The sequence below is a fragment of the Pristiophorus japonicus genome, chromosome 26 (assembly GCF_044704955.1).
Source record: "Pristiophorus japonicus isolate sPriJap1 chromosome 26, sPriJap1.hap1, whole genome shotgun sequence".
NCBI classification, from domain to species: domain Eukaryota; kingdom Metazoa; phylum Chordata; class Chondrichthyes; family Pristiophoridae; genus Pristiophorus; species Pristiophorus japonicus.
The window spans coordinates 4,686,698-4,713,367 of record NC_092002.1 but is presented as its reverse complement, the minus strand read 5'-3'; the positions used below and the strand labels follow the sequence as shown (position 1 = coordinate 4,713,367).

The 26,670-nt window shown below is 40.5% G+C and overlaps 1 protein-coding gene across 5 annotated transcripts in view; it reads left to right on the top strand.

The window, feature by feature from the left end:
• The window catches only part of LOC139239126 (alpha-actinin-1-like), a 102,731-nt gene that overhangs the window by 32,983 nt on the left and 43,078 nt on the right, over positions 1-26,670 (top strand). For all 5 annotated transcript variants that reach the window (XM_070867673.1, XM_070867671.1, XM_070867672.1 and 2 more), the window contains exons 2-5: positions 17,168-17,282; positions 19,587-19,706; positions 24,617-24,703; positions 25,965-26,052. In XM_070867673.1, the coding sequence (XP_070723774.1) occupies positions 17,168-17,282; positions 19,587-19,706; positions 24,617-24,703; positions 25,965-26,052 (410 nt within the window). The remainder of the gene's footprint in view (positions 1-17,167; positions 17,283-19,586; positions 19,707-24,616; positions 24,704-25,964; positions 26,053-26,670) is intronic.

The window sequence follows — 26,670 nt, the reverse complement described above, 5'->3', positions numbered from 1 at the left end:
AGTTGCTGGATCTGAGTTTGATTTACTTTTGTAACTAAGCTAACTGTTTCTATCCTTTTACATCTGTTTCATGTCAATTTCCTCCTTATTCCCAACCTGTTCAAATTTGAATCTGCTTGTGTTAATGTAGGTGATTCTGTTTGACCAGCAGAAAAAGCAAAAGGAAAAAAGATAACCTTGAGGAACAAGTACTTCAAGCCAGAGGAAAAGATGTTGGCACTTCTTAAAAGCTTTTCCACAATATGCTTCAGCTCTGTTCCCTCTCTTCTAATTTCTCCACCTGCTGTTCTGGTTGTAGAATTCTCCATTGTTGGGAGGAAGGCATCTACAGACAAGTAATACTAGTGACTCTACCTGATATTGACCAAAACTAAATGTTTCTGCTTGCTGTGGCTCTTTACTTTTGCCAGTAGTGTTTTGTCGCTGAAGAGGGGGAAGCAAAACCACTCTTTGAGGTAGTAATCCTTTAGAGGAACTGGTATAATATAAATGGTCAAGGAGTAAAAGCTGCATCGTGGTTAGTGGAGTCACTCATCCCCTACAGTATTTTTTTTCCATTCTCTTTTGATTTTTCTTTTGGGCAGATCTGAAATAGCTTCTTTCTCTCGCACATGAGGATCCCGTCCTCTGTCAGCTGTCCTTGGCAATTCTACAAAATTATCCTGGATAAGTGACTCAGTCAAACTCTTGCATCCAATAAAGGGAAACTATGGATAATTGGAAATCCTTTGCTTGCATGAATATTACCTTCCCCTAAATTGGGGGAAAAGTTGGATATTAATGACTCGGTTGTAAAGGAGCCAGTTGACTGCAATGTCGATCCCAATTGAGCTTTTCTTTTGGCAGTGATTGACATTTCTTCTGGATTCCTTAGTGGAGAGTCTGTCTACAGCTGTTCATTTTGTTGCAAGGAAATCTAGTTGCAGCCAAAATCCAGCCAGGTCTACCACTGCCCGAGAAATGTTTCTGGACATGTGTTGTATTTTCCTATTTTTACACACATGGTTTAAGTTTTACTTGGGCCACTGATTTTAAAAAAAAAAGTAATTCATGACTACAGGTGATTTAAGCAGATTAAAATAAAGGCATTTTGATTAGTTTTTTTTTAAAGCCTGATTTTTTTTTTCTCTCCCCTCTTAACTGGTTTGCATGTCTTGATATTTTTGTCATTTAATGCTTGACTCTTAACTATTACCAAAACACAATTACACCTAGGTACGAGTCTGGATAGTCATTCTTCATCTATATAATGGCTTTTTCCATCTACTCCCTCAGTCTTGGGATTGAGGGAAATCTTGCTAGAATGCATGCACAGACCTTTTAATTGGATTCATGGAGACTTGATACTGGCTTTATAGTTTTTGTAGGATTGATTTCAAGCAGGAAAGCTTAGTGGTTAATTGGGCAGGATTTACATTGAATTTTCAGATCGCGTCTGATGCTTCTGTAACAAACTCATTTTAAAAGTTATTTACAACTATTTGATAAGCTGTAATCAAGTAGTCCTGCTACAGTTTTCCAAATGCCACAATTTTAGAATTCTCCCAAGACAAGTTCAAAATGGAGAACTGTTATTTGTTTGACTTGTGCATGGATTGAGGAATCTACCTTTACTGCAGTGCAATTATTCCCAGTAATTTCCAATCACTGAGACATTGCTTCTTGTTACAGTAGTTTTTACTGGTAACTTAGAAAATTGACCACCCAAAAATGACTTGTAAAACTAATCTATAGCTATAGTTTTAGTGCATATTTTTAACTTCCAAGTATGTAGACAGATTCCTGGTTTGCTGCATTAAGTACAGCAATGCTCCTTGTAAAGTAGATAACTTGGATTCACCTTGACTTGACACCAGTAGGATCTTCTAATCTGCTTTGCAGATGGAACTGTGGTGCATGTTTAAATTGATTTATAATACTCATGGAATGAGTTTGCAATCTTACTAGTACTAGATACATGGCTGATGCACCAATCGGCGTGAATGTGGGTTTGAAACTTTTGAGATGCCTTTTTAAATAACTATATTGGATTACCTTCATCCTGTACAATATAAGAAGTCAGCACTGTAGGCTTTTGCAATTAAAATTATTTTAAATGTACAAGCAGCTTCACTATTTATGATCAAGCCACCAGGCTAGTAAATGTCATGCAAAAAAAATGATGGCTGTTACAGGAGCTACTTCTGGTATGCCACACCTATATTATGTAATGCTTAGCTTTGCAGCTGAGCAGCGTAACCTTTTAAGGCAATCTCCTTGAAGCATTACCTGGGAGTGGCTGTTGGGCAGAGCGTGGTTATCTGCATAGCTGAAGCTGAGTCAGCTGTGAAATCATGTTGCTAAAAGGTGACTCAATACTTGGGTTTTTTCATCTTAAATCTTTGATTATGTTATGATACAATATAGGAGGAGGATTATTGAAAATGAGCACCCTGCCCACCCCATCCTTTATAGGTTGAATAAGAATGTGGGTAGACATTGATACTGGGTGGTAGACACTGCTGTGTAATAAATAGTTCACTCAAGATCAAATCTGTTATCTACCAAAACTAGGTATTTATGTTGTACAAATACTTGTCAGGAAGTGCACATACTTTGTGCATACAGTCAACCTGCTTACGCAAGTAAAGAAAGAACTGGGTAGGGAAGGTAGTAAACTTTATGGAGGCAGGAGAAAAGTGGAAGACAAAGACTTGCATTTATATACAGCCTATCAGATGTGGTGGCCAGGAAGTTATATGGAGGGACGATGCTGGGTGCTTTTTTCCCTGAGCTGCTGGGGCACAAGAGGTTGGCAATTTCCAAATCGCATTGGAAGGAAAAGGTGCACAAATGAAATTGAACTTTGAGTAGGTGAGTTTGAAGTCAGGGCTGGTCTGTTGGTGGAATAAACTCCTCTGAAAACCCCAGGCACTGTTGGTCTAGAACTTTTGAATATAAATATGGGGCCTATTAATGCACTGATCTGAAATGCTGTTCACACTTAAACATTTTTAGATTTTGTATTTCAGCTGCCCCCTTTCCCCTCCCCCCTCACCCCCCCCCCCCCCCCCACCCCAGAAATTTGCCATTTTGGTGGTGTCCCAGTGTTTGAATCACTTAATTTAGCTGATTTAAGTTTGGGGGGGAAAAAGGGCAAAATGCCATCTATTGCTAAATGTCTGAAGCAATATGATCAGTAATGATGGAGGGGCTGAACCTGGGCACAAGCAACACATTAATAGTGCATGTTTAACTTATCCAGGTTGTGTGTAAATTGAGTGAGGGATGCCAAGCACATAATTTGAATGCCTAAAATCATTGGTCTCTAAGTGGTCCAGAAAAGTAACTGGCTCGATTTTGAAGTATCCTAATTAAACAATAATGTGCACTAGTGGAGCTACTGGTTATTGTAGTTTATTGATCCAACATTAAAATATGCAGCACAGAAAGCTACTGATCCAGTAACTGGAAATAGGAAGCAAAGTGCCTTCCTTTCTTCCCTACTGTTTCTCCCTCCCTCTACCAGTAATGCAGATCACTTTTTTAAAATTCCTTCAGAGCACCTTTTTGTTTTAATTATATATTTCTGAATACCTATTAAACTTTCCATCAATTAAATGAATAATGGGCACACATGGGTGATTGCAAACAGTAATCTCTGGATGTTCAAATTAGGTCTTGCATATTGTAGTATACAAGAAGAAATTTAACCAATGGAAGAACATAATTTCTGTATTTTAGGATTATTTCATTTTCCCCTTTCAATATTTTGGTTTGCTAATGCAAATGACATTGATTAGCACACTCTAGATATACTTTATGCATAATGTGCACAATTCTGATCTGAAGTCTAGTTTCTCAGAATTGTAGACGTTTTCAGCAGAGTTGGCTCAATTTGCTGGCTCTTTGCTAGAATTCATCCTCCTGCCCTGCTCTGTCCCTACAGCCCTATATCATCCTCTACTCAAATGCCTATCTACAAGATTCAAGATCTCTAACTCAACCACTCCTTGTGGCAAAACATTTCAAGTTGTAACCATGCATAAATACTCCATGCATAAATACATTTCTCCAACCCCTCTCTTCACTTTCTTCGTGACCATTTTAAGTTGACTGCTGAATTCCCAACTAGGAGAATTTTTCCTTGTGAATTATATCATATCCCTTCAAATGATCCATGGTTATCTGGTACAATAATTGGTTGGTTCAAATACATTGACCAATAGATCTCCGTGGAGCATGAAAAGATTAACTTTTGAACAAATTGACCTTTTTTTGTGAACTGAAGGATTTATGTAAATCTTCAACATTTTCTCTTAAATCCATGATTGAGTGATAGAAACCGTTGCCTGACAAGTTGTCTCGCCAATATAAAGTCTGAAGTATTAGGCTGCATTTCTCCATAAAAGCATCTGGTCAGTGATACTGGGTGGGCTGTTTTCAATCCTAGAGTTGGGAAGAACTCCTATTTTCTAAATGATGAATGGCGGCTTTGCTGTTGAACATAGCATAAGAAATGGGAGCAGGAGTAGGCCATACGGTCCTTCGAGCCTGCTCTGCCATTTAATACGATCATGGCTGATTTTCGACCTTAACTTCATTTTCCTGCATTATCTCCATATCTCCCGATTCCCTTAATATTCAAATCTATCGATCTTTGAAGGTGTTTTATCTTAAATTCTGTTGATTCATGTAGACCAGAAAGGTCCATCCACTTTACTAGAAATTTCTTTTTTTTTCATATCGGCTGCTGTTGAAATCTAGTTTGAATTGTTTGGTATGTGATTATATTTTGTCTGTTGGATGAAAAGTGCAGGAATCTACATGAGATAAAACACAAAATGCTGGAAGTACTCAGTAGGTTGGTGGAGAGAAAAAGTTAATGTTTCAGGTCGATCGATCTTCAGAACTGGAAAAAGTTAATAGATATAAACCGATTTTAAGCAAGTACAGAGGCAGGGAAGGGGGGGAAATCTGCATGACAATGGGAGCCAAAATTGCATGGATGAATGATGTGCAGAGGAAACTGGTAGCGCAAGGAGACATTTGTGTAGTATTATGGGGAACTGCAATGGAATTTCTTAGTCACACTTGCTTATTTGGGATTTAGGTTGTTCCCCATTATAAGCCGTGGTCATTTTGAGGTTTATTCTTGCAGTTGCATTTTGGAACTCCTGCAATTTACTTTCTATGAATATTGGAACACTCAGTACAAGCTGTCTAATAGTTAGAATATAATTTCTAGTAACCTGAGGCTTAGGATCTTTCATTATCATTCTGGGCTTACTTTGCAGCTATAAGGTGTGAAACCCTACAACAAATTTTTTCCATGCAGAGCTACACAGACTAAAATGAATAGTTTAGTTTGAGTCCTGAGAGGAAAAATTGTGATCAAAAGTTTGGACGTCATGCATAATAGCTCTATTTTATGCCGACCATCCCTGAGACAACCATTGATGACTATAGATACTAAATTAAATGTATACTATGAGCTTGAACTGCGCTGACATTCCTGGTCCCAGTTGGACCCTCCCTTCCCCATTAATCTACTTCATATTAACAAATTACAACTTGACCTACGCGAACTAAAGCAGAAAACTACTGAATTCTTCAGAAGTGTTTGCTTTATTTGATAGTGCTGCTGCTTTTAAAGTGACCGATGCAGTTGCCATTTATTAATACCTTTGGCTTTAATAAGGAGTAACCTGCTGGGTTTGGACTAGACACAGTAGTTTGGATAGCCAAATCTTGGGGCTTCCAATTAACAATGGACACTGGCTTGTGGCCAATAATGTTTTACAAAGTGATTTTTAATGTACAAGTGCCCTTTGGACTGCTGTGAGAAAAGTTGTTTTTCTCGCATCTCAGCTTAAAGGCAAAATTACTGATCTCTTAATACAGTATATGACTACTACTAAAGGTCAGCATAAGTGAGAAATGGGTGCATCCCTGGAATGGTAGTGAAGTTTGTATAGCAGACAGGATCATTATTTTCATACCCATTTTTAACAAATTTAAGCATGGATTGTGAATGCAATATTTGTCTTAAGTGTTAATTACAATGTTTAATGCTGCATATGGTGCCTGAATTACTCCATATGCTCAGTCGTTATTTATTCACTGCTGCTGTTTTCCTGTCATGTAGTGAAACTGAAGGAAAATAACTGGCTCAAGATAAATTTGTATTTATATTTGTAAATTATCCGGCCTCTGGTCCTCTACATAGACTACAGGTCCTTTTAATGAGAGAGCCTGGACAATGAGTGTTTGACTGCCTTTTCTCTCTTCCTCCATCCCTATTTACCTACCCTCCCCCCACCCCCTGGAAGGTTTGGCGAGGAAAAGAGACAATTGCAACTAAATCCAATCCTGTTCTTGCCCAACAGCCTCATGTGGGTCACTGGATAGAAATGTTACTCCTAAGTCTAGGGACACCTGATGCCAATACTAGCATTCCTACTACTCTGGCTGAACACTGACAAAGCTTGGACCTTCCGGCTCGCTCTGCCTTAGTGCCATACAATACAATGCTCTTTTCCACTGACCATTAGTTAAATGTAAACTCCTGATTTCTGGGATGCCCATTGTACAGGTATAGATGAAAAGCTACACTTTTGCCCAATTCACTTGGTAATTTTACATCTGTGGACAATTGATAAGTTTACATTCAGCTATGCTATACAAATGCTCAAAATTGGTTGCTCTGATGGGTGGCTACTGATGTAACTAGTTCCTGGATTTTGAAAATTATGTCTCTAACATGCTTCTTTATCCATTAGGATCAGAAGAAAGCTGTTTGATTAGATCATGGCTGATCTGAACTTCAACTTCATTTTCCTGCCTTTGCTCCATATCTTTTGATACCCTTGCCTAACAAACTCTACCTCTGTCTTGAAAGCTCCAACTGTCCTAACATTAACAGTCTTTTAAGAGTTCCAAATTTCTACTACCCTTTGTGTGAAACAATACTTCCTGATTTAATTCCTGAATGGCCTAGCTCTAATTTTAAGATTATGTTCACTTATTCTTGATTCCTTAGCAAAGGAAGTGGTTTCTTTGTAAATACTCTGATACTGATTAAAGAATTTGATAAACATCTCAATCTGATCACCCTAAACCTCCTATACTTAAGGGAATAAACAGCCAAGTTTATGCATCTTGATCTCATAATTTAATCCTGAGCCCTAGTAAATCTGCACTGCATACCCTCAATGTATCCTTCCTGAAGTGTGATGCCCAAAATTGTACGTAGTACTCAAGCTGAGCTCTGACCAAGACTGTCTACAACTGAAGCATAACTTCCTCCCCCTTTGTATTCCAGCTTTTTTGTACCTGTCTACTGGCTTATAATTTGTGTATTTGGACTCCCCAAGTTCCTCCACCATTCCTAGTTTCTCACCACTAGAAAATACCCTGATTTAACTTTCTTTGATCCAAATGGACGACTTCACACTTGCCCACACTGAACTCCATTTACCATAGTTTTGCCCACTTAATCAAACCTGTATCTTGATCATGCGGAGTAGGCTCGAGGGACCGTATGGCCTACTCTTGCTCCTATTATGTACCTGGAAATGGCTAGTGAAATGGTAAAAATACTTGACTCCAATATCTTTACTGGTGCATTACCATTGCTTTCTGTCAAAAGCTCTTTGTACCCTATGTGACTGAAGTATCCGAGGACAATGTGAGTGACTACTGATGTGGCAAAAGCTTGGATTATTGCCGTGGTGGAAATGTTTTAATTGTCATATGATCTGACATAATAAACATCTAATCAAGAAATACAGAATATCTGTGCTAGATTTCTGGCTCCTGGAGACTGCGCTTCAAGGTGTGGTTGTGTAAAAGCACACGTATGCTATGATGGATACTCATAGGAACTAAATGTATGATCTCAGTATCCAAGAATGCTATGGCTGTTTTGATTGTCAAGAGTGGAAGCCGAACAGTCTGTCAAAGCGTAGATGAAATAAGCAAATCTGTGATCCCACTAGCTGTCTGTGAATTTAAAGTAAATGACTTATTGAGAATTTGCTATCCTTTTCTGTTAACAATGGCATTCTCGTTTGGTTGTTCTGAGTTGATAGTGGTTGTGCTTTGTAAGGATTAATTTGCAAATGAATACCTATCTTTGCACAATTTAGAGAAATTGCTTTGTGTAACTCCCATTGATTGAATGCAACTGCATAAAGAGGTTTGATAACTTAATGAACGTGCTTTAAAGGGTGAGGGTTATGTTTGGAGGCACTTAGGTTCTTGGATGGTGTCCTTTGCAATTGAATTTGAGCTACAGAAGAAAGTTCATTTTAAACTCATTGAACTTGCAATTAGTTCATGTTCTCACTGTATTGGTTCAGTTAATTGTTAATCTCTAAATTGTTACTTATTGCACTTCTAACTCTTCTGCTTTCGCCTTTAATTCCGTCCCAGCCACCAAAAAATTCCTGGCTATAACTTTGAAGTAGAAGAGGAAGAGAAGCTTGTAAAAAATCTGAAAAAGGAATCCTGAGTGAAAAGTGTTTCCTTGTCCCCTGTAACAAGGCCTCACCACATCTGGGATCTACATACTGAATAGGTCATTTCTAACTACTTCCTTGTTTCTTGTTATTTGCAAACTCATGTTTGACCCCAAGCCCACTACCATAAGCTCCACTCGGCAAAAAAACAACTTGCCTTCCAGCTCCCTCCAATGTAGTCCTAAATCCCCTTTCTCTGGTCCTCGACCCACCATGAGATTGCTGCCTCCATTGACCTACTCAACATTTGTCTGCCCGCCTGCATCATCAGCAGATCCTTCACATTCTACCATTTTACACCTCTAATGGAATAACGCCCACCTTCACATCCTCAAATCCAAAGGCTGCAGGCTGAGGCTCAGATGGTGCTTTATTCTGGTTGTCCACTGCCAGATCTGTTGTGACCTACGTTCCCTGTGGCCCTGTGCAGGCCACTAAAAATACTGTGCATGCACGGTTTTTACATTGAAATGCCAGCAAGCTAGCTGCGCGGATTGCCTGGAACAGTGTGCGGCCATGCACCTTACAGGGAACACTGGTCTTGACTTCCCTAAAAATATTTTGCTGTTTCCCCTCCATTGCCAGATGATCCTAGAAGGCAAGAGCAATTCCACATTCCTTAAATACTGCTCCCACCCTCAATCCTCACATCTGTTGCCAGATAAGTAAGTTCATGGATTTCTTTGTCTCCAAAACTGAGAATCCATCCAGTTGCTTCCCCTTGACCCTTTCTATGGACTGTTAACTATCATCCTATCTGGTTTAAAAAATTTTCATCTGTTAACTCCACATCTACTTTCCCCACCATTCTGGTTACATTTCTTGTGTCTGCTTTCTGTCCCACACATGGCACTGAACCTGCTACAATGGGCCCAAATTTAGCCCACCTGTTTTTTCGGCGCACTAGAGATACGCTGACTTCGTAGGCTGAAACCGGCGGCAAAAAAATCTCCCTGGATTCTAGCCGCTCTTGACTCTCCCGGGGCTTGGCGCGGCCAGTGGATTGGGGGGCGGAGCTAGGGGGCGGAGCTAGTGAAAGAGTACCGGCAGCGCTGCGCATGCGCATTCGAGCGTTCGCACATGCGCAATGGCTCCTGCCGATGCATGCTGCAGTGTGAGACCCGATGCGCCCCACGCCTATCCTGGGCCGAGTGGCCTGCTGCACAGTAACGAGAGAAGCCTGCTGCCTTCTAAAGCACTTGGTTCTTTTGGCTGCCTGCATTATTGCCACTTTGTCAATATTCTACACACAACTTGAGGACATTGTCATGCAAAGGTTCAGGTAGAATTGTCTATTTTGAAATCTATCTCAAAAATTTGATTGGGGTGGGGGGGGATGGGGGGAGGTGGTTGATAACTGTGTAGCCAGTAATTTTAATGAGCTTACTCAAGACTTTCCTTAACCCTGTTGATAAATACTTTCCTACATAAGAATTACGAGCAGGTACTTCTATTTTTTTTATTTGGATATTTTGAAAAAATTATGTAAATATGTTTTGTCTCTTTGTAGTTTAAGTTTCCATGAATGCCTCTGTATAGTAAATTAACTTTGCGAAGTTTGTCATATGATGTCCTGTATAGCTGTTTGATACTATTCACATTCTTTAGTCAAGTCATTAGTACCTACCTGCGCTGATTTCTTAACTCTCCAAGGGTTTTCTGTGCGGCCACAAGTGGCCACATACGCTGGCCTAAGTTAGTTTGGAGTAACTATTAGCTGTCGAAAGTGGCCAAAATGGTCGCAGGTGGCTGGTAACGCCCCCTTTTGGGGGAAAAATCCAAAACTAAACTCAAAATCCTAACTAACTCACTTACACTGGTGCAAATTGAATGTGCAAAATAGGGATTTTTAAGATATTCCAAAAAAATCAAGTTGCCCCCCAAAAAAATGAAACAACTCCTGGGCAACTTTGGGCCAAAAGTCACCAATTATGTGTGTGTCTCATGCAGTACATTAAGCCTCCTCATCCTCAATCTCTTAGAATGGATATGGTTAACTAATCTATTTTTCAGTTCCTCACCTCTGGTACAGACCTTGTGTGGTACAATTTCACAATGATGTGGATTTTCATATAAGTTTGCAAAAGAGTAGGAAAGATGATGTCATTTCCAACTCCAGGGCTGATGCAGCCCAAAGTTTGTACTTTTCAAATCTCATGTCTCGTCTCATTTAGAATATTGTATAATAGCAAAAAGATTGTCTAGTTTTCTTCCCCCAGACAGTTTTGAAAGTAGCTTTTTAAAAAATCCAAGGTAGGTTGGTGTCTCCTACTGATGCTACTTGATTTATCTCCTCTCTCCTACTTTACTTTTTCTCTTCCTGTTAACTTTCTGTTCTGCCCCCCTCACATGGAGGCGCTTGCTGGGATTTGTTTGAACACTAGATTCCCTTTGGTATGTTGCGCAAGTGGGAATTCTGGGCAGTGAATGTCTAGAATATATTGAATCAGTGAAGTCATTGTAGTTGAGTCTAAATCTGTTCTCTACTGTATATCCACATTTGCACTTTCAGCAGTGGTTGCTGGCTATTGATCAAGAGGGGAACATTGACCCTATTTCTCCTTCCTGTAATCTGGGGGTACTGAGGCTAATTGTTTTTCTTGCACTACTTTGATTGCGAGCAACTAACCCGGTATTGAAATTGTGAACTTCGTGATCTGTGACTCTGCTATTCACTGTGTACAATTTCTATGACACCAGAACCCAAGTATAAAAATTTAGTATGCAGCCTGGTGTCTGATGGAATTTTCACAAGTGGGTAGTTAGTGATGTTGGAACTCAATTTATTGACTCAACTATTTATTTAAAAAAAAATCAAATTCTTCAGGAAGTTGCTGGCAAATACAGTTTCCTAACCAGATGTCTTTCCTGTTGAGGGTGTCACAAGTTACTACTGTTTCGATTAACTGTTCTGTAGCATTTTTCAGCTTGATCTATCTAGGACTCGGCTACAATAGTAATTGTGCTTTTTTATAGAAACTTCATTGCAAACCGAATAGCCTGCGATCCTTTTAATGTTGGTGTATTTGGTATTTTTTTAAAAGCTGGCTTTATGCCACAAATTCTGCCCTGATCACCTGTCCTCTACTGCTCCCAAACCTCATGCATTGAATTCACAATCCATCATCCTTATTTACAAGTCTTCCACTGTCTTTGCAACCTCCATTTGTTATTTGAGCCAGTCTATGCCCTCTGCTCTTTCAGTTTTGGCTTCTATTGCATCCCCTCACACCACTTCACCCATTGGTAGCACAGCCTTCAGCTCTTGACAAAGCATCTATCTGTCTCCAAACTCCATCTTGCTATCTCCTCTCAACTTAAAAGCCACCTCAAAACTTAGCTTTTCAACCATGCTTTGGTCACCTTTATTAAATCTTCTTGGGTACTTTCTTATCTCTGAGATGTGCATTGGGCCATTTTATTATGTTACTGCTATATAAATGCAAATTGTTGCTTTTACTTTGAGAGTTTGGGTTACATTTTTAAATATCGTCAGATGGTCAGAATTGCTGCAATTGCACAGCATCAATAAGTGGCATTAGAAGTCTTCTGCCCTTGCCAACGATATGGCAACTGTTAGTGAGGCCATATTGATATGATTGTCAACTGGCATTATGCCAGCTGGTTCAAAGTGGTGGGTTTGCTCAATTGGTTGAGTGCCAGGTAATGTGCACTGACAAATGAAATTGTCTGGAGCAGGGCATATACTTGGAGCAAGATAATGGACCAGCTGATTAAAAGATGATCATCCATGTTGGCTAGTGGTATGAAGTTTTTATTTCTGTATCCTGGAAGTTGGGTGGTAGATACCAGGGAGTTATTGGCTTTTTTGTCTGTATTAATTCTCTCGGTGATGTATTGACAGTAATGGGTTGCTCTTTCAGATCAAAGGTGTACCTATTCAAAATCTGTTAAACACTTCTAGTTATAATCAATGAGCTTTGTATCCTCATTTTTACTTGTGTTTTATCAATTATTGAGACTATTCAAGGATACTGGCAGGAGATATTGGTAATCGCCTATTGTGTATAATCCTGATTAACAGTTGTACCATACAGCTGTGCAGTTCATAAAACTGAAAGATAGTAATTATGTGCTGTCGATGGTCTGTGATTGGTACTGACCTGAGGTTACAGTAATAAGTAAAAACACAGTTCTTCTAGACTCCAGTCTGCAACTCTAGCCAAAAATAATCAACCTCAGTAGCACTGTGGTACAGAGACTGTAGGATTAAAACTAAGTTTCCAAAAGTCATCGACCGAAGTGGAAAGTTGTACAAATCTGCAGTCCCCTAGTTAAATGGGTTTTTTCATGTTTCAATAGTGCCTTTCTGTATTTGACACTGGTAGCCTATAGTTAAGTGGCAACGATGGTAAAAAGCTATTGAGGTGGAAATATTTATATTGTATACAAGATTTATGGTATCATAGTTTCTTTCTGAATTCCTAAAATGTAAGTGGATAAAATGTAATTGTGGTACTACAATTATATTTCTGTTCAGTGTTTAAAAATTCAAATATATGCGCTTTGCTGACCCATTTGTAAAATATGAGGTGTTGGAGAATGAAAACTTAGTAACTGGAAAGCCCATTAGGCCAAACAAGCCAGCTCCTTTTCATGGGTCAACCCCATCTGCCTGTCTCCATAATGTCCCTCTGTCTCTCTCCAGAAATGCACTCTTCCTACTTTTATAGCCCTCCCAAAACGATTCCATAATTCAATTATCCTTTTGGTTGAAAAAGTTCTACTACTTTGCTACTCTTAACTTTCTTCTACTTTTCCTGTTACTTGAACCCTTTGCATAGAGAAAGATTGTTTTATGAATTGCATGTACAAGGGCAACATTCTTGACAAAAATAGGAAAGATACTGGATTTTTAATCGATTGTTAAAACTGCCCATTCAGTATTTGATGGTGGTAGAGGGCAAATAAAATGTGATATATAACCTAGTGTGTGACCTACAAGGCTAAGGAGATGACAATCTAGTTTGTATTTGGACCTTGGTGAGGTTGCATCAGTTGCCTAAACTTGGAGGGCTGAGTTATGAGGGAAGGCAGCCTACCTGGGACTAGAGTAAAGACGAGAGAAAACTAAAACTATAATTTTTCCCATTAACTCTGTTTCCTTGCTGTTGACATCCATCTCCATCCCTTTCCCTAACTGCTCAGCCCAGACCAGGCTTTGCGAAACCTTGGCATCCTGTTTAAGCTAGAGTTGAGCTTCAAATCCCGCATCCTAACAATTATCAAGACTGCTTGGTCCATCTCTGCAGAATCATTCTTCAGATTCCCTTGCAGCCTCACCCCACCCATCTGCAACCTTGCATTCCCTTCTGTGGCCCCAAGTTTCCACACGCGGCAAAACAGGCGCCCCTCCGAGCTGGGCGCCCGTTGTTCACGCCTGAAAAAAAACCGCGCTATTCTCGAGCTCTTTGCAGCTCGATGTCAGCTTGGCGCGGCGCCCAGGGGGCGGAGCCTACCACTCGCGCCGATTTTGTAAGTAGGAGGGGGCAGGTACCATTTAAATTAGTTTTTTTTTTGCCGGCAACCCCGCGTGTGCGCGTTGGAGCGTTCGCGCACGCGCAGTGTGAAGGAAACATTGGCACTCGGCCATTTTTGTAGTTCTTTGCAGCTGTTCATTTTTTATAATTTTTTAATAAAAGCACATTGCCCTTCCATGATCAGCACTGAGGCTTCTTGTAGCAGTGAGAATACTGCAGGAAGCCTCAGAAGTTGAGGCAGCCGTTTCCTGTCTGGCCCGACTGACGGCAAGGGGACCTCCCCTCTCTCCTCTCCCCCCCCCCCCCCCCCCCCCCCCCCCCCAAGGCCGTCGGGAATGGCTGCCTCAACTTCTGAGGCTTCCTGCAGCCCCCCCGCCGTCGGGAACGGCTGCTGCTGTCGGTCGGTTGGGCCCTCACTGTGTTTCTCCCCCGCCCCCGCAGGAACGGCTGCTCCTGTTGTTCGGTCGGGCCCTCACTGCCTTTACCCCGCCGGCGGGAACGGCTGCTGCCGTCGGTCGGTCGGGCCCTCACTGTCTCTTCCCCCCCACCCCCCCCTGCCGTCAGGAACGGATGCCTTAACTTGTGAGGCTTCCTGCAGCATTCTCCCTGCCTGAAGCACTTTCACATAGGTAGGAACATGGTTTATTTTATTTAATCTTTTCTTTGCTTATAAATTTTTATTCAGGTTGGAATTATTTGTCGAAGTATAACTAAGGATTTATTGTAGAATTTAATGACCCCCGCCCCCCCCCCTCCAAACCTCGTTCCGGATGCCTAATTTGTAACCTGCGCCTGATTTTTTTTAATGTCGACAAGGTTTTTTTCAGGCTTACAAAAATCTTCTCTTGCTCCATTCTAAGTTAGTTTGGAGTATGTTTTCACTGGAAACTTTCAAATCAGGTGTCAGTGGCCGGACACGCCCCCTTTTGGAAAAAAAATTCTGTTCAAAAGTGAAACAGTTCTAAATGACTAGAACTGCAGAAAACTTGAATGTGGAGAATTGCAATTTCTAAGATACTCCGTTCTCCACCAGTTGCTCCTAAAAAATCAGGAGCAAATCATGTGGAAACTTGGGCTCTGTATGCTTTGATCCTCCAATTCTGGCCTACCTTCTCTTCACCCTGCTCTTTCTAACGAAGCATTTAGCTGCATTAGCCCTGGATTTCCCCACTAAACTCCTGCCCCTCCAATTTTCTCCAACTCTTTAAACATCTTCTCTCAACTCAATTTCTTTATTTTTATCTATTTTCTTTCACCCTCCTGCTCCTCTGCCTCTCCTTCCCAACCCCTCCCAATGAACACCATGTTGAATGCCAGTATTTATTGAGGGAACCGAACCGATCTTCAAGGATGCATTTATATTACATCAGTGTCCTGAAATTGTTCAGCTTCACATCGTTAATGTAGTCTGAATAGGTGTCAGAGTTAACCTGAACCAAGCGGAGAGAGATTCCCTAGAGGAGAGTTTTCTGTTTTGCTTCAGAATTAGATTTGTGCCTCCACACCAGTATCTGCAAACCAGTTTCATTTGCACTGCTGAACTTGAGTACAAATGCGTCATATTTTTCTGTGGTATGGAGAATTTGGATAAAAGAAATATGAGGGTATAGATTTTGAGGATTGGGGATGTGGTTAGAAATTAAGGATGTCAAAAGAAAATAAGAATTGTAGGGAATTTAAAAAAACAATAGTTGATAGAATTGTGGAACAGACTACCATGACCGATTTTAAAACTAGAATTGGACGGATCCCTATTAGGAAAGGATAGATATATTCGTTTCAGGTTTGCAGTAGAAACCAGGTGGATTGGAGCATCACTGTGCTTTGTCTAATAATCAGCCACTGTCTGTAACTAGTCTTCATGTATGTTGGCCCCAGCTGAGCAAATTTCAGATTTCTTTCTAAAGATTTGACTTATTTTAAAATGGCTCTTCTTGGGTCTTAAACTCTTTACATATTACTGGCACCTAATTGTTTTATTGTGATTGCTGACCTTGTTCTGTTTAGATGACCCTTGCAGTACTGCGGCAGTTCTGTCAATAGAAAACTTGTATGACTTCAATAAAAGTAGACACGTTATGATAAACTGGTATCGAACCTTGGTTGGACCATGGAATACAGTTTACACGGTTTACAGTTCTAGTTGCAATATTATAAAAAGGATACAGAAGCACTCGAGTGTACAAAAAAGATTTACAAGGACGATACCAGAACTGCAAAGGGATGAACAGGCTGAGGGTGTCTTTCTGGCTGAGTAGTGACTTAGAGGTCTTTAAAATATGGAATGTTTTGATCGAGTAGTGTTTCCATTTGTTGAAGAGGAAAACTAGAGGCACTCCATATAAGTTAGTCAAGAAATCAAATTGTGAATTCAGAAAAAAAGCTTCTTTACTCTGGTGAGAATGTGGAATTCACTACCACAGGAAGTGGTTGAGGTGAATAGTATAGCTGTAGGAGGCTGGATGAGCATGTGAGGGAGAAGGGAATAGAGGGTTATGCTGAGTTAGATATGGGAGGAGCATGGATTGGTTAGGCCGAATGAATGTGCTGTATTATGTTTTTTAAAAAAGTACATGTGTATTGACATAAATTACTTCCATTATATTTGGTGCAAAGGCTTTTGAGACACCAAAACTAGTCACCTGCTCTTTGAGCTTATAAACCAGGAAGCTATTTCTCCCCTGTTCTGAAGATGGTAAACAATATGTTGCAGTTCTGTGGGTTGAGTTTCCAGTAGCACATGGCATGTTGTGAAATTGAACTCGCCAGGAAAAATGACTGAAAGCTGCTGGGTTGTTAAAACCTAACTTCATTAGTGTCCCTCATTGAGGAAACCTGCATTCCAAATATGCTCTGGCCTACAGAACTCTAGTTTTGCACTATGGAGCTGACTTGCTGCCCTCTGACTCAGCAAGCCATTTGGTTGCAAGAACAATTGTGATGAAATAAGACTCATCATCTCTAGGTGGATCATAAATGAGGCCTTGCCAGTGGTGCCCACATTATAGAACCGCTAAAAGCAAAAAAAAATCCTGAAATACCATTGCTATTCCGCCAAGTTAGTTACGGGAAAATAATCTACTTTTGTGAACGGGGATTAGAGATGTGATTACTTGATTTTGTCTCCTGTATGACCTGGCCTGAATATGGGTTTTTGTCTTGCAGACATTTACAGCATGGTGCAACTCTCATTTGCGGAAGGCAGGGACACAGATTGAAGTAATTGAAGAAGATTTCAGAGATGGACTCAAACTTATGCTGCTGCTGGAGGTGATTTCAGGTGAGAGGGTACAAGCTTGACAAAAGCAAGCATTTTAAAAGAACCCGTTTTAACCGAGCGTGTCTATTTTTACCTAAGGTTAATGAATGCCTCATCTCTACCATTTCTAAAAAATAAATTAGATGGTCACAATTTTTCCTCCCCCTGTATTCTACCTGTGTGAATATTTTTGTTGAAAGACATTGTATTATTGACCGACCCTGACATTGGCCTTCGAACTGCTGAGGCTGATTGTCTGAGGAAATTGGCTTGATGTGCACAGTTGAAAGTAAATCATGTCTGGGTTGGTTACAATGTGATGTTTATGCTGTTGGGCCTGGTAACTCCTCCACGTTCGAAGGATGTGAGCACTTCCTGTTTAAACAACATTCAATCAGCAGATAACACGGCTGGTAAAAGTTTAAAATATAGTTAAGTACATGATGCCATTGTTTTTAATTTATACATCTATTTACTCCTTTTAATGTTAATGGTCTCAAACATAAATGCTCTAACCCACATTCCATTTAATTTGTGCTTGCTTTGCCTCTGGTTACAGTGAAGTCAGTCAGTAAATGAATGATGCAACACTTAAAACATTTCACCTAATTTTAAACACCGAAGCAAGAGAAATAAAGGTTCAACAGTTAGATTTCAAAAATTTATCGAGTTCACCTTACTTTTGTGCGAACAACACTAAATCATCCTCTGCAGGGAAAAGGAACACCTTGAGATTTGGAATGATTGATCCATTTGCTTTTTAGGATCGGGGGATATAATTCCTCATTTTCAAGTTATCATTGCTTAATTTCAACCTTTAAATAACTGGAAGATTAATATTGCTGTTCATTGCATTACTGGAGTATGATTCAAATATTTGAAGGAGAAAAAATTGCAGGAATGTGGGTGGGGAGTGGGACGAACTGGATTGTTCTTCGAAAGAACTGGTGTCGACTCAATGGGCCGAATGGCTTCCTTGTGTGCTGTACTATTGTGATTCCTAATCCAGTTAAAACAAATGACAAACTTGGAGTTTCTGGTGCAATACAAAATCTTTCTGCCTCTTGGATTTTTGACCGTTTTCAATTTTTTTAAAGCAGCTTTTCATAGGAGCTTATTGAACCTATGTTTCATGCCTGCTCTTTGATGATTGAGTGTTTATCCGCTGAGTGAGTGGGTACTTGGTCTATGCTGAGTTTGATCTCAGCCAGTTGGCAATATGTGCTACAGTGCTATACATCCACACGCCCAAGGGAAATATTGGCAAGGGTTCCTGTCCTTGACTATGCCGGTGACCTTTAACAGTGTGACTAGACAGTCTATTCATCATGGGCGGTCCCTCGAACGAGGATGACTTGCTTCCACATGAGTTCAGATGCTTCAATGAAGGACTCGATGTTCCAGTCCTGAACTCCAATTGAAGGGGTGGACGATGCCTGTGCGTGGATTTTAAAGTGTGGTGACCATTGCACATCAGCCACCACAGTCTCTTGACAGTTGCACTTAAACAATAGCCACTTGAAGGTAATGATAGCTACCTGACATTAATGTAACCACAGCCCTTTAAGATGCTCAATGACTTCAGGAGAGGAAAAATTGGTTTGGTCTATATTCCTGTGATTCTTTACCACCCATGTTATGTAGACATCACTCCAAACAATCAGTGAGAACTATTCAACAATCGTGCTTGAATAAACTAAACAGGATACATAGAAACATAGAAAATAGGTGCAGGAATAGGCCATTCGGCCCTTCTAGCCTGCACCGCCATTCAATGAGTTCATGGCTGAACATGCAACTTCAGTACCCCATTCCTATAGAAACATACATATTAGAATCTGCTTGAATGCAATGTTTTATGCATTTACCCAGTGTCCTAAACACTGCATGAGTACTGCAGTCAGAACAGCTGAGGATATTCAACAGTTTTTTTTAATCTGTACAAATATCCTGGAATTTTCCTGTTGGGATCATTAGCTCAGTGCAGGTCGTGCAGAGGTTCTCGCTGTCCTCTGTACGACCTGCTTTACCAATGGAGCTTCTACTTCTGGGAAAGTTGTAGCTTTTGAAGTGATGGTAGTTTGCAAGACTTTCATGAGGTTTCCCCAACTATTAGTATTTGCAGTTATTTCAGATATTTATGCAAATTAACTCCTTAGTCATTTAGTTATTTAATCCATCAAACGGATGATCTGAAACTTTGTACCTTTTTTATTAGTGCAAGTACTATTAAATCGGCTTCTCAAAATTATGGCCAAGTGTATGCGTAATTTCATGCAAAAGCTTAGTAAACAAATATACAAACAAACCCTTTCTTGCCCCTAGGAGAGCGACTACCTAAACCAGAGCGTGGGAAAATGCGGGTGCATAAAATAAATAATGTCAACAAAGCTTTGGATTTTATTGCAACTAAAGGAGTGAAGCTGGTCTCCATCGGAGCAGAAGGTAAGAAAAAAATGTCTTGTATGTAATTTCTTGAATTTTTTTTATAACCAGTGGAATGGAATCCCATGCAGCAAAATTATATATTGAAATTTTAAACTGAATTTGAAATTAACTAGGAATTGGACATGCAATGGGGCTTAAAAATCATGTTGGCAAGTACTATTTTTACCCTTGGAATACCAGTTGTCTGCATATTTCTTTTCCATGTAGCTTCCTCTTCCCCCCCCCCCCCCCCCCCACTTTTAGGAAGGTGTTTCGTGTTGGTAGATGGTTTCACGCACTGGTGAAACAACGTATCTTGCTAAGTATGAGCTTCAACAGTGCAGCGCTGGCAGATTTCCGCTGTTGGAACCACAGCCCAGCTTGATCCTGTCCTCTCCATATCACAGGCCACTAGTGATCAGGAACCCTGATTTATTTCCCTTGGCCTTGTACACTAGATCAAGGCAAATTGTGGAACTCTTGCCATCTCCACTGAGAATTAAATTTTTGTATTTACCGATTGACGGAGCTCATGGATGCAGGAATTAATTGTATTATGCGCAATATTGATTCTTGATTACTTTTCAACTGTAACCAGCTAATAGAACAATCCGTTGCAACATATTGAATTTTTATATCTAATTTCTATCACATGGGATTGGAAGGGGGAGATGAGCGAAGAAGTTGCTCCACTAATGAAGATCATGTGAGACACTAGTTTGATCTGATACTGGGTGTTCAAGGATTTGAGCTGCTAGCTCAGCTAACTGAAATGGGTGCTGAATTTATACCTCCTGCATATTTGTTAGGAATGTGCTCGGGCTTAGCTATTCGCTACACAAATTGGTGCCAGTTTCTGTTGCCAAGAAACCAGCTGATGCATCCCCTCTTTCAAAACGGTTTCTCTGGCAATGGGCTGGTATGCACTGTAAAGCTGTTTGTGCAGCCTATTGTAGCTTACTAGTCAGTAAATACAATTATAGGGAAATCTAGTCAAAAGGAAAATGGTCAGTGTTGTAGAAACTGCTCAACCAAGCACTAGGATGGCACCTAAACAATTCCAGAATAAAGTCAAACTGCAAACTATTGTTTGTCATTGAAACATTTCACATGATCAAACCTGTAAGTGCTTTCCAGATGACCCCTGCAAACTTTAAATTCAATTTGATTCAAACTTGTACATGTGTGCCTGCAACACGTGTCAATGAAGTAAATTGCTAGGTGCAGGTAATGCTTCAATAGTACCACAGCCATAAAAGGTCAGCATAATTAGAACAAAGTAATCTGATTTTACTTATTAAAAATAAATAAATAATGGTTTCATAGATTTATAGATGAAACCTTTCATAGACAAATTCCTGCGATATCTCGTGACTGGATTTTTGGATTGCAGAGGTTTCTTAAAGACTCTTGGCAGTGCCAGTAATGAAAAAGATCTTGCATTTATATAGCACATTCTACAAACTTGGGATGTCCCAAAATACTTTACAGCAAATGAAGTACTTTAAGTGTAGTCACTGTTGTAAAGTAGGGAAACATGGCAGCCAATTTGCACACAGCAACATGCCTCAAACAGCAGTGAGCTAAATGACCATTTTTTAATTGAGTTGGTTGAGGAATAAATATGGCCAGATCATCAGGCGGACTCTTCTGCTTCCAATAGTGCCATGCCTTTGTGTCCACCTGAGAGCAGACAGGGCCTCTTTAACATCTCATCCAAAAGGTGGCATCTCTGACAGTGTCAGCCTGGATTATGTGCTTAAATCTACAAGCTCCAACTCGTAGGTGAGAGTGCTACCACGGAGCCAAGACTGACTCTTGTATTTCTGTTACAGAAGTCCACAAATTGCATATACAGCTGTAGTGACAGCAGAGGGTACTTGGCTTAGCATCTTACTCGGAGGACAATGCCTCCAACAATGCAGTGCAGTACCATTTTGAAATATGTACCAAGTCTTGGATTGGAGCTGGAACCCACAATTTTCTTACTCCAATGTAAATGTGCCTGGCTGACTTTGTTATAATTCCAGTTTTTCTTCTTACTCCCTTTCCCTTTTGTGGACCAAAACTTGCTTCAGAATTCATATTTACTGTGAATGTTGATCAAGATTGATTCCAGCTCATTTTTGCATTGAGAACTTGATTGTTTAGTACTGGAGTTAGATTTCCTTTTTCTTGAGTTTTTTTTTCCCCCCAGCTACATGCCATTCTGCTAATGTGTGATGGTAATCTGTTGTAGACCTTTGCTGATACTGTTCTTGAACCGGATACCAAAAAAGGTTAACTGTCCCTCTGGAGAAGCTGCTTTTCTCTTCCTACCTTCTACAAGGTGCTTCATCTAACCTCTAGAACTCCTTTATGGCACATCCCCATAGCTTTACATGTTGTAGTGCCATACTGGAAAAAGTTTTAATATTTTTTACTAGGCCCAGTTTATTTATAACATGAAAACCTTTAATAAAGGGTTTCTGATTGCTGGGTTTGAAATGTTCTTAAAGTATCAGATGGCCTGGAATCTCTAGCTGGTCATGCTCTGTAAAGACCAAGCATAACAACTCCATTTGAACTACAAAACTCTCCTTTTTACAGTTAAATCCATATGGATTAAGCTGCAGATTAAGACCAATGGCTGTGTTTTTGGGTAGGGTAGGAGTTGTTGATCTGTTGCAATGTGATATTTAATTTCACCAAGATCCTCACTTCATGCTAAAATTAACTGGATAGGAAAGCTGTTTATGTAATTCCCTATGGGGTCATATGCCTGTGTAGAGTCTTTCTTGCTCCTGGGCTGGCAGAAGTTGTTCTGGCACAGAATTATTTTGTTTAGAATCCCAGACAAATCTAATCACTATTTTATATTTTAAAAAAAAACAAGAGCCTTGTTCTCCAGTCTTTGCCAAAACCTGCACTTAAATTGGCTCCTGGGTGGAGTGAGAAAACTGAGCAGGTTGTTCTCCACTTATCAATTGTGAGTCACTATTTTCCCCTTTCCCATCCATAGAAAATCAGAACTATGTGTTTAATGTAGTCTCTCTTTTTTTTTCCCTCGAGGGCATGTGTAAATATATTAAACAAGGAATATTTCTTATCCCGCTACCACACCTTCCTCCCCACGTCTCCTGATTGATGAGCCTATTATGGCCATCACTGTTGAAATCGCTCCAGTGATGGCAGGCATGAGAGTCCATTTGTCATTGAAACATTTCAGATTATTGGTGGAATTGCAGTGCCATACTTTTTGGGTGCGTGAGCACAAATAATGCAAATTCATGTGATACCAGATGGATATAGATGTGTTGATAAACTGCTTGCAAAGTTTGAAATGCAGCAAGTGCAAAATAACTACATAACGACTGATGTAAAGCAATTAGGAAAATTTTAAGAGCATGATTAGATAAGAGATCAATACAAATTAATTCTTCTAAGGATTGAGATTTTCCTCATTTCCTTGATTTTATTGCAGTTTGTTTTAAATGGTGAGTTTGTGTCTAATGGGTAATAAAAGTGAACTGCGAAATAAAAAAGCCAATTATTTAAATGGGGAGAGATTACAAAATGCTGCGGTACAGAGAGATCTGGGGGCTTGTACATGAAACACAAAGTTAGCATGCAGGTACAGCAAGTAAGTAGGAAGGCAAATGGAATGTTGGCCTATATTGCAAGGGGGATGGGAGTATAAAAGTTGGGAAATCTGCTACAACTGTACAGGGAGTTGGTGAGACCACACCTGGAGTACTGCGTACAGTTTTGGCCTCATTTAAGGAGGGATATACTTGCATTGGAGGCAGTTCAGTGAAGATTCACGAGATTGATTCCTGAGATGGAGTTGCCTTAAAGGTTGGAGTGTAGAAGAATGAGGTGATATTGAAACTTATAAGATTCTGAGGGGGCTTGACAGGGAAGATGCAGAGAATGTTTTCCCTCATGGGGGAATCTAGAACTAGGAGCCATAGTTTCAGAATAAGGGATTGCCCATATAAAATGGGAATGAGGAAGAATTTCTTCTCCCAGAAGGTCGTGAATCTTTGGAATTCTCTGCCCCAGAGAGCTATGGAGGCTGGGTCATTGAATATATTTAAGGTGGAGATAGACACATTTTTGAACAATAAGGGAGTGAAGGGTTATGGGAACAGGCAGGAGTGTGGAGTTGAGGCCAAGATCAGATCAGCCATGGTGGGGGGGTGGGGGGTGGAGAAACCCAGGGCAGGGGACAGGAGGGGCCATATTGCAGCGGAGGTCTGGGGGGGGCGAAGTGTGTTGGAGGGGTGGGCCTGGGGGCTCTGTGCCTCGGTGCGGGGAGTTTTCAGAGTGGGGTGGACGGGTTGACTGCGCAGATGGCGGTTGGTGGATGTGGTGTGGTTGGCGGCGTGTCTCGGGTGGCCGGGGCTGGGAGCTCGACATCCGGGGGTGTTCGGCATTTGGGAAGGATTCTGGCGGGACGGGTGCGGGGGGAGTGTTCCTGGTGTTGGGTGGGTCTGGTGGGGGGGGCATGCTCTTGGGATGGGGGTGGGCTGTTTGGGGCTGGGATTGGGAGAGACTTCACTCTGAGTTGGCCTGTGGGGTTCCCTGCCGCGGAGAGTTGTTGATGCCAGTTCATTGGATGTGTTCGGGAGGGAGTTGGATGTGGTCCTTGTGGCTGGGGGGGAGGTGCTGAGGTGGGTGATTAGCCATGATCTTGTTGAATGGCGGTGCAGGCTTGGAGGGCCGAAAGGCCTATTCCTGCACCTATTTTCTATGTTTCTATGATATTGAATTGTGGAGCAGGCTTGAGGGGCCAAATGGCCTACTCATTTCTTATGTGATACCTTGTGCAACTGTACAAAAGTTTCAATTTAGAAATATTAACTTCTCGTTGAAATTAGTTTATTTGCAGATCAAGATAAACTGCATAGTTAATAGAAATTGTTAATAGTTATGCTTTTTTCCAGAAATTGTGGATGGGAATGTTAAGATGACTCTGGGTATGATCTGGACTATCATCCTTCGTTTTGCTATTCAAGACATATCTGTTGAAGGTGAAGATTAATTTTTTTAAATTCTGAAACATGTAACCTCCTTCCTGTGACCACCTATGGATCTGAATTCTTAAGTACAAGAGTTGAAAATAAACTACGTGATATTTGTGGTTTCAGTTTATTTTCAACTCCAGACATGTATAAACTAGTGGCTGCTGAGACTGGGGATTGGCACAGTAGTTTAACACATTGTTCTTTTGATGAACTGGTTTCAAATCGAGCCTGGGACAGATGAAGTTTTTTTTTCCCCTGCTGACTTTGAAGATTCTAAGAATTTGGGGTAGTTTCCACTGCATTCCTGTTGTTTGGAACCATAGGGTGAGATTATCTATAATTGGTAAACTCAGTTAGGCTCCAAGAATGGCTGGTGCAGGATATTGAAATAAATTCTCATTGCTCTTCAAACAATGTGGCGTACTATTCTCTGGTGCATAATTAACCATATATTTGTGTTTAAATTTTTTTTAAAACACTGGAAACAGAGGACCATATTAATTGGTTTCACCAACAGGATGGAGTAACTTCAAATGTGGTTGAGTATAAAGTGGATATTCAAGATAGGTGGCCTTATCCGTCTACTTCAGGAAGATTGGTTAATTTTTTTTAATCAATTGATATTTTATGAACTGGTATTCTAGTACGGATCCTGTTCTGTCTACTTTGTTTACCTAGTTTTGACTACATATTGGCTGGAACAATTTATCTGCATAGTGGTCAAGCACCTGTAGAAATGAACATTGGGTACGCTGGAAGGTGTCTGCTTTTAAAACAGTCTTTTAAAACCAATAGTTCCACTGATTGCCATTGCTATCAGCAGCGCTGCAAGATTGCAGCTGTTGGTCTGTACAGTCAGTAATTAGTAATTTTATTAACTCGGGCACAGCAGTGATTGGTGAGCTGGTGGTCTTTATTATAGGATGAAATACTTCATTTAGCTACAATGAGATTGTGTACATTCCAGGTTAAGTGACGCCTTGAAATTACTTTGAAATATGAAGCTGACAGGAAGCAATCATTGTGAACCAGGTGGTATGTAATGCAGAATGTCCTGTGGGGTCTGCAAACTTGTGGGAAGCCAGGTGGTTCCAAGTAGCAATTTTGTTCTCTATGGACTGAGTTGCTAATCTGGGCATGATCTTTTATGGTGCTTTCTACTTTTCTTTTTGTGCTATATGCCATAAAGTGCTTTTGAGCTACTTCTATGATAGTTGAGCAATTCTTTCTGATGCTTCCTTACCATTGCCAAAACTTTTTTTTCCAGAGACCTCTGCCAAGGAGGGATTACTGCTGTGGTGCCAGAGGAAGACTGCACCATACAAGAATGTGAATGTGCAGAACTTCCACATCAGGTAATGAGTCCAGCATCAAGTATCACTAATTTTCTTCGTGAGGAGGGGAGGAAAGTGATCTGTGCTTAAATTGGAGTGACAGATTTGTAAATAACAGACTTGTAGTGAACGTAGTTTTTTGCATCTAGTCTGGCTGGTTGTGATTTTGTACCTATGTTACTTGACTCTTGATATCGGTGTTCATAGCAGCTCTTTAGCAAGCTATTGATATTTTACAATACAGTTGCCCTTCATTTGACCACTTGAGTGTACTTATCATGACTTCCACACTTGGGTGGTACAACAATGCTATGTGCAATATGCATTTCTTTAAAACTTTGTCTAGCTCCCAAAGACAGGAAGGGTAAACTACAATTGACAGCTTCATACAAACCAGTTCCTGATTGCAATTGAACACTCACCAATTCAATTGCCCATTCGACCAGTTTCACTTAGTGTGCATGTATCCCTTGACTTTCACCTACGGCGTAACTAGCTTCTCTTTTACAGCAGAGTTATCGACACGAGGGACTGCCTCATGCTTATTACTACATCAGCCCCGACTACCCCCCTCTTAATTGCTTATGGTTGACGGTAATTATTTGCATATGTGGTTAATGCTTGAATACTTTCAATTTA